Genomic DNA, 9,429 nt, shown 5'->3' with positions numbered 1-9,429 from the left:
ACACTTTTACGGCAAGTATACCAGGAATGGTAGGATCATCACTAGTTAGCAAATACCAAAACCCTGTATTGCACGCATTTTATTATTCAAAACACGCGCATGCTTAAACCGCGCATGGCCGGTAGTTGCAAAGACAATGCAATTTTCTGTATGTGTATAACCGCGTGGCCGGCAGTTAGTCCGATTCTCGATCGTCGTGGACCCTTCGAACCCCGCTACAACAGAAAAAAGGAACTCATGACTCGAAAATTTTCAAACGGAAGGGCGCGGTGAGGTGGAAAAATCTAAGTGCATTAACGATATTAATCGAGATGCGGTTACGCACGGATACGCAACCTTGCCCAGTTACGCAACTGACATTGTTCACACATAGACCACACGGGTAGGTGAATCATCAAGAGGAGGAAGAGTGCTATAGAGAGTTTAGCATAAAAACAAACTTTCGTTGCGAACCGACACTAGCAGCAAATGTCGAAAGCAGTGGAGATGCAGGCGATGATAGCAGTGGGGCTCTTCAGTCTGTTGTGCGTATATTTGCACGTTTATCAAGTAAATAGTATACCAGTTGAAGACTTTTACACGTTTAACGCGGACACACAGGAGGAACAAATTATAACTCTGAGGAATGGTGATGAGTGTGCCGCTAATGATTGTAATGACGGCACATGTGATGGTCCTTGTGCTAAAGTCTCTCTCACCCAAACCACGGCATTTTACGTCTACAACCAGCCGCAGTTTTTTTTAATTGTAAGTGTTCATCTTTTTGTGTAGTTTATCAGCTAGAAATGGTAGCTGGTGAGGTGGAAAGCTCGTGTCAGTTGGTTGTGACCTTTTTTTTTTTTTTTTTTTTTTGTCTCACCTTACCAAACTATAGAAATAAGTCTCGGTCAACCCAGCCCCCCCTCATATCAACTACTTCCTCCGCCGCTGGTGTTCATAATAATTCAAACATATGTATAGACTAGTATGTAGCTATATGTAGCTAGCTATATACAGTAGCTAGTTATAGATAGCTAGCCTGTATACGTAGCTAGCTAGCTATATAACTAATTCTAGTGATTCTGCTAAATAACAACAACAGTAGCTAAATTTAATGTACAGTAGCTAAATTTATTGTACAGTTGCTGTACGTAGCTATAGCTACCTCAGTAGACAGTTAATCGATTATTTACTATAATACTAGCTATAATTAATCCGGCTAGCTTTATTATCATTCTTGCCATGCCTACGGTGGCTCATGACCCAACTGAGGGGTCCCAAACTTTGTCATGCACAGCTTGCTTTACACAATCTCATTCAGTTTTACATGCTATGTTTATGGTTTCAACCAATCATATCTCTGTACTTTTTCAAATACAGTAGCTACCACACGCTGCAAAATTTGTAAACTTCGTACAATAATTGTTAGTAGCTACACGACTGATTCTGCAGTTAATTGTCTGCGCCGTTCAATCATCAAAATTAAAGTGCAGCATCTACTTTGTAGCTATACAGTAGTCACATGCACAGTCACAATGCTGCAATGTAGCTACACGTAGCTATACAGGTTTAATACTGCTATTTCACTGATTTACATCGTAGCTATAAAATCTTCGCTAAATTTTAGTGTACAATTTCATTTTCGTACACCCATTTTTTGTGACCTTTGGGTTCCTTGCTTGGCCTTATGTAGTTGCATGTGTCTGAGGACTTGTCAATTGATGTCGTTTTTGTAGTGATGAGAAATTTTGTTGATTACCCGATTATCCAATGTTGAAATTCATATTATATGGCTGTTGATAACTAATCTGATGTTTATTGGTGTACTTGTGATCTTTATTGAATTCCAAAAGTTTAAAAGCAAAAAGACGCTGAGACTTTATACAGGTGGTAGCAACATTATACCTCTCAGAAACTTTCTCAACTTTTAATACTAGATAAGTGTAAGGGATGGGAGTGGGACGGAGCAATGGGCAAGAGGCTAGACTTCAAAATGGATGCAGACCATGATAACAGGGCTGTGCTGGCTCCTTAATAGCTGATATCTCAATTCACAGCATTGTACAATATCAGCTTGCCAAGCGTCTAGTCTTTGAAGCATTCAAAAGAGCTTTTGATTTACCAGTAGTTTTATCAAAATTTCCATTCTAGTTAATGAAAATAATTTTAGTTTTGAGTTTTTTTACTTATTACCAACTTAAATTAAAATATTTTTATTTGTGACCGGATTTTACAAACCGATCCAAATCGCACATCAGGCAAAATCAAACTAACACCACCAGTGGATAGCTACACCACCAGTCTACTGGTTTTAACCCTCAGTATTATGCAAACTACTCAAGGCTGCTTTAACAGATACTATAATTATGTGGATTCATGTATATACGTATGTGGACAAAGATTTTCTGTGTGGTTTTTGCTGCAAGTATGAACTTCATACTAAAGGGATGAATCCTGTGGCAATTGAGTATGAATATCACACTCAGTTGCCACAGGAGTCAGTATGAAAGTTGTGCTTACAAATTTGAACCATGTAATACCATGGATTCATGAGGTGCCATAAATAGAAAACTTTTTATGGCTTGACATCCTATTTCCTCAATATCATGACTTATACAGCAATCCCAGTTTCCTGGTAGCTATATTAACTAAAGTATATGTTAATTAATCCTTATACATATGTAATAATTATATGCTTCGTCTCAAGTAGTTTGTTTGTGAGTTTGTTTGTGATCATACAATTCGTGATGCAATAAAGCACACAAGAAAGGGTGTGTTTGTTATCAGGGGCAGTTTTAGTGAGTTTCTGAAAGCCTCCTTTCATTTTACTCTATTTGAAGTTTTTATTAAATGTTATCCCACTAGGGACCTGTGAGAAGGCTATAAAGCCTGTGAATACAGGGAGTTGTCCATGCAACCTGTTAAAAAAAGAAGGAAATTTTGGTGAAGAGTGTCAACAGGTTGAATAATATACCCACATACTCAGTGGCACATGTCACCAATACTTGACACTGTGGGTAAAAGCACTGGGTGCACTGTGGGATTGTGTTTCGAACAATATTTGATATACTAATAATCTATATGGTAAACAGACCAGATCTAGACTGACACACAGAAATTATTATAATATTATTAATTTTACTGATTATTCTTGTGGTTGAGAACAAGGCACACAATGGTGCTTTATGTGTCCAAGTACGGTACACAACAGATATGTATTTACTGAAATCTGAAGAAAATGCCATTTTCATGCATTCATAGCATGAACGAATATTAGCCATTTTTGCTGTGGAAAATCCCTTGAGGTGGGGCAATTCCTATTTCAAATTTAATTGAGCTGAATCTATCCAGCTATCACTGAGATATGCATCTTGAATTAAAGTTTGTATTATTTCCTTTGTATTTTTCTTCATAATTTTTTTGCTTTTCTTTTCACACACTTTAGAAAAATTTCTATAACTTGTGCATGATTTACAACTTATTTTGAGGACAGTATGTGTGCAATAGAGCACATTAATTTTACAGTACAAGTTTTGTACACATCAGATAATTTAAAAAACAAGGGATTTTTGAAAACTGAAAGAGCAATTGTTGTCACGCCTACAGGACTTTGAGGAAAAATTGAAAATTGGCCTGTACATGAAATAATTTACCATCATACTGCAAATATTTAGTGGTTTGAAAGATGTCGGGATTATGAGCATGGAGTACAACAAAACGGCAACCATGTGTAACAGACACACAATCTAGTTTCATGAATAAAAAAGCAACTCTTGTCTACCCAACAAACCACTGAAGAAATTAAGTTCTAAATTTGAATGTTAAGTAGATTATAATTATTAGAGCCTTTCTGTGGTTTAGAAGGAATCCTTTGAGTCTGTTTTAACCAGCTATAATCAGTACGTGAACAAGATACTCTATAATAGTGCTGTTACCCTATTAGAGCGTTCAACTGTGTTTTAAGTTATTCTGTAAAGAGTTCATTCGATAGCAAGTTATCCTTTAAAGAGTTCAGCTATATTAGTTCAGATAAATAACAAGCCACCATGCGTATAGAGAGTTCAGTTATGAACAAATCACCCTTTAGAATGTTCAGCTGCATAACAAGTCACATTGTAAAGAGTTACTGAGGTAAATGTTGAATGTAACAGCACAAGCATACAGAGAACTTCAATTGTAAGTGCTAAGCATAGAAAATTGAAACTCACGCTCATAATGACGTTTTAAGTACTGTACACTTATTACACATTTGTTGCAAGGCAATTCATATGTAATAAAGTGCATATTAAGAATGACTCTAAAGCTAGAGAGCAGCTAGTTTGAATGCATGTAGCTGTGCAACACTGTCATTCAAAGAATGGTTAACCTAGGCACTGCGAGTATAATAACAATCAATCAGACATGCAAAACTTCAATGCATTAATACATGCTAACATAGGTGGCAGAAAGGGGGGGGGGGGGGGGGGGGAGGGGGAGGGGGGGCTAGGGGCCGAATCCCCCCTCAGAATGATATCACGCCAAAAGTATCATTCCTAGGTGGGGCTGAAAACCATGATAAAGATTGATATACTTTAATAGAACGCTCAAATACCCTAATAGAGCAGTCAAGGCCTTCATAAAAATGTGTTCCTAAAAGTAGCTTAAAAGAAAAAAAGAAAAAGTTCCCTACAGCGGGAATCAAACCAGGTACCTCTTACTTTACGAATTGGTGTCTTCTCACTGTATCAAGTGTTTCCAGGTGGCTATAGGCTGTTTTGTATTACTTATAAATGCTATATGCTCATTACCCCTGTAGTCAACAACTAAAAGCTTTGCCAAAAAAGGTTTTTAACTGGCAAATAGCCTGTTTTAAATAAATAGTTTTGACTAAAAGTTGGTGTTTTAGTTGAAATGCTTTAAATTGTACCTATAAAATTAATTTTGGTGAGCTTTCAGACATTGTAAAAGCTAAAATGGCTACAGCTTCTGGGAGGCTGTGCCCCCCAGACCCCCTGCTGTCAGAGACTCTATACTCTGGTCAGCCCCCTCTCATATCAACTACTTCCTCTGCCACTGCATGCTAAGAAGAGTGTAACTATATGTTTTTTTACAATGTGTTTATGTTATGGATCAAACTAATACAATGGATCCTTCTTATCTGAATGTCAGTTATCCAAACACTTTGATTATTCAAATGCCAAAAATGAATGTTCTGTTAGTTTTTTCATTGGTGGCACTCTATGACTGTTTTATTAGAGTAATTGAACAGAGCTCAGTATATAAACCAGTGGGCTTCAGTTATCTGAACAATTTCACTTAGCTGTCTGAACACTTTTGGCTAACTACAAGAACAAAGGTATTCAGATTATAAATGAGGAACCACTGTGACAAGGTGGTGGACTTGATTTGTTGATTAATGGTTACCCCCTCTTAGTGCCAACACAGCTGTCTCCAAATTTCTTAACCATTAAACTATATGCACACAATTTTATATACACAATGAACTGTGTTAAATTAAGCACTTTATTTTAAAAATGGCTATTCAATGTAATACTGTAGGTGAGTGTCAATGGTGGAATAACTTTATGTGGTGCATTGCCAATTGGCTCTACGTGTAACCCAATACCATTCACAACTGAAGAATTTCCATTAAATGATTCGGAAGGTAGAGCTCTGATTGCTCCATTCTGGGCTGATGTGGATACAACCAATCATACTGGAGAAGTGTCTTTCTATCAGAATGGCATCCAAACTGATCCATCAGAGTTTAGCAGTATTGATGAAATGATAGCACAAGCGTTTCCATTCCAGCCAACATTTAATACTACCAGCTTTCTAATAGTAACATGGGATCAAGTTGGATACTACAATGACATCAATGGCAAAGTATGCATTTACTGTATATAACTACATGTATCCATGATGTCATCATTATTATTAAGTGTGATAGTACTTAATGGTACTTAGGTATCATGAAGTCTTATGTTTCTTCACCAACAATAGTGAGTCTCATACAAAATTTTGTTAGTATAAAAGGCTTGAATCTGACTTCAATTTCATCTGTGAAGCTAGCGTTATCTGGTTGTGGATTCCAAGGCAAGTTTTTGATGTGTTTTCCTGTAGATGATGGCTCTTATAAGTTTGTAACAATCCCCTTATGATGGTGATAGTATGACTTAAGTTCACATACAGTGACAGTTGTGTACATGTATGAATAAAACTGCATATATACATGTTACTTCAATTTCATTTCAGACTAACACTTTTCAATTGGTACTGGCAACAGATAGCGTTAATAGATCATTTGCTATTTACTTGTATGCTGATGATATGATAGAGTGGACTACTGGGGGTCGTGATGGTGGAGTTGGTGGATTGGGAGGAACTCCTGCACAAGTTGGTATTAATGAAGGAAATGGAGTTGACTTCAGTGTGGTTCCTGGATCACGTACAGATGACATCATTAATATTGTTAATAGCAGTAATACTGATACATCGGGAGTTTATGTTATTCGTATCAGTGATGGTGTGATACCAATGCGTAAGTAGAATTAATTAATGTTCACTCATCATACAGTACATGAACTATATACAACAATAAATGTAACTACTTGAATGTTTATCACACAAGACATCATAATGCATTTAGCAGGCAACTTTTTAAACCAGTTGTGCATCCACATAAAAAGTAAAAATGAAAGGAAGTCTGTATTAAACTTCCGAACAGGTGAACTTTGCCTGAGGTGGTTTCTTTCCAGTGGTCTGGAATACAGGTGTGATGACTCTCCTCAGACTTTGTGAATTATCTTTCCTTCAAGTTCTACAGGCATGGTGCAGGCTTCGTAGACTACCAAGAGTTGCCCCTGTGTATGCATGCTTGCATGTGTGTGCATTCATGTATGTAATGTGTGTGCATGTGTGTTCTTACGTGTGGTGTAAGCATGAGTATATGTGACCCAGTCTGGGAAAATTGGTCTTATCGCCCATGTCAGCAGATTCGATTTTTCACCAAGGACACAAAGCTACATGAATAAACTATCTAATTCCACAATCAAAATCAGCTAGAATTGAGTGGTCTGGTTTTGCTGGCCACTTTTTCCAAGCTCAGTGGCGATCCGTACATGCGGTGTGGGACCTTAATATAACTCTGGTCAGCCTGGGGATGGCTGTATGTGGCTGTACAGCCCTGTGGTGTTGAATAAGTACCTCTGCTGTGAATTTCCTTTCATTTTAGCCAATTGTGAGACCTGAATGGCCCAAATCTTGGCCTAATTCATCCCTACGCCTTCCTTTCAATTTGTGAACACCATCTTGCCTGCCTTCCAGGGCCACCCCTTTTGGAGGTCGCCTGATACAGTCAACCTTGGTTTAAAAACTATCTAAAATGGCAGGAAACTTAGCTGTTAGCTACTTACACAGAGGATGCTCTGGAAGGTAAGGGATTGGTGTAAAACATGTGAAAATTTGGTACACATAGCTTCAACCATTACAACACACTAAATACTTAAAACCGGCATTTCTCGATACTTTTAAATAGGCGATAAGACCAGTTTTCCCAGACTGGGTTACATATGCACATGTGTGTATGTGTGTGACATAAGGTAAGTGGGGGGTGTCTATTTTACTGACCGGAAGTTCCTGCTTAGCAAGCTAGGTGTTTAGCAGGTCTATTTTACGGACCAGACTGGAAGAGGTATAATTAAGGCATGTATGCACATGGATCGACTTTCATGATCGTGCATGCATTTTTGAATTCCGTGTGCAAGGCTCTAAAGGCTGAAAGCTTGTGAGAGCTGATGTTTTCGCGTGTTTTCGGGCCCCATCAAAGCTAGTGGTGTTCAGTAGCTATCTCAGCATAATGTAGTGTGCCATTGTTTCAAAGTGAACAAGAGTGAAATTTAGAAGTCATAAGATGGTTAATTTAAAGCTTCACTGAATGCAGGTGATTCAGGGACAGAGATTGCAGATTAGCCATGTGCAAGGCAATGTGTGACTTCTCTGGGGACTGGAGGCACATTTTTATGCCTATAAGAGTGTAGTCCATGAAAGTAAACTCCCTCTGTAGCTATTTGTTGCTAGTCTGTTGCCTAGCTATAGCTAGTTGTCACTGAGCTGTTGAGCAGTCTGAGGAAGAAATTTTTTGGAAGGATAGTTAGCTATTGCTGCATGCCGGAGCCAAAACATTGTTTCAGTGTGTAACCAATGGCAGCTTTGATCAAATTAATTTACATTTTTTCTTCCGATACAGATCAAGGGAAATTTGCCGGTTAAAAATAAACGCTTTGGCATAACACTTACAATTGTATACGTAGCTATAGCATGCTAGACTATAAAAAAACTGCTGTGATATTACACAGTAAGCTATACTGTAACATTTTCTTGGGATATTGGTTTGTACAATAATTGTACACAAAGGACTGGAAATCTGACCATGCAGCATTGTATACTGGTATGATGTGGTATCAAAGTGGAACAAAAGAACTTTCTGGCAGAAATCAAGAAGGTTCACAATGTGTGTATGTGACACCAGATGGAAGGACATGTGTGCAAGTCTTTTAAATGCTTGACTTGTTAAATATTGCCTAAGTGTGATTCATGAATACTACGTACATATAGCAGTCCAATCTCCATATGAAACTTATAGATCAGGGTGTTATAGTCACTCAAAAATTCAAATCACAATGGTTACAAAAAACACACAGATACATCCCCACTTTGAATGAGACACAACAGCATGAAACTACAGCAATTCTTACAAAACTGAAACTAAGTTGTATCACATCAAGGTGCATGTGATTTGGTGTAATTACAATTGATAATGTGCGTGCATTATTACAAGTCATTAGCTACATCTCCTCCTTTAATTGATGAAGCAATTATAATTAAATAGTAAATAATTCTGATACTGACCTTTCATAGGTTTGGTATACAATTACATCTTGGGTTACGATGTGGCAGAAGGGAGGAAACAGTCTCTGTTATTGGGTCTTCCACAGATGATCTAAATGGCTCAGTGACAGTGGTTTCTTGGTGTCGTCTTAAATGGTCTTGATGTCTCCTCCATATCATGTCCCATCTAACAAGCAAACTTTAAAATGCATGGGCCACTCATGATTGGATGTAATTACAATTAATAATAATAATGTATGTGCATTATTGCATTATTATACAACTCACTATACTCAGGGTTTCTGATAAAGCATGCAGTGATCACCACAGGAGCATGGCCAATTGCAGTATCATCAATGCCAGCCAGTTACCCTGTGCAATCAGCCAAGATGTTTATAATGGACTCACAATGAACCATACACACTCAGCAGTCAGTGCTAGTTATATCCAAAAATTTAATGCTACATGATGGTGACAGACATCACTGGCTAACTCTAACCAGGAATTACATATATGTTATATAGCATGTAGCTATAGCTCTCATGGTTGAGCTCAAATGGCTTGTTTACAACAGACAGAGAG

General features: G+C 37.7%; 1 protein-coding gene across 1 annotated transcript in view; it reads left to right on the top strand.

Moving 5' to 3' along the window:
- Window positions 1–468: 468 nt before the first annotated feature.
- The window catches only part of LOC136253181 (alpha-tectorin-like), a 28,298-nt gene continuing 19,337 nt past the window's right edge, over window positions 469–9,429 (top strand). Inside the window, exons 1-3 of the mRNA XM_066046137.1 lie at window positions 469–747; window positions 5,518–5,844; window positions 6,214–6,499. Coding sequence (XP_065902209.1) covers window positions 469–747; window positions 5,518–5,844; window positions 6,214–6,499 — 892 coding nt within the window. The remainder of the gene's footprint in view (window positions 748–5,517; window positions 5,845–6,213; window positions 6,500–9,429) is intronic.

The sequence above is a fragment of the Dysidea avara genome, chromosome 1 (genome assembly GCF_963678975.1).
Source record: "Dysidea avara chromosome 1, odDysAvar1.4, whole genome shotgun sequence".
Taxonomy (NCBI): Eukaryota; Metazoa; Porifera; class Demospongiae; order Dictyoceratida; family Dysideidae; genus Dysidea; species Dysidea avara.
This window is presented reverse-complemented; position numbering and strand designations above follow the sequence as displayed.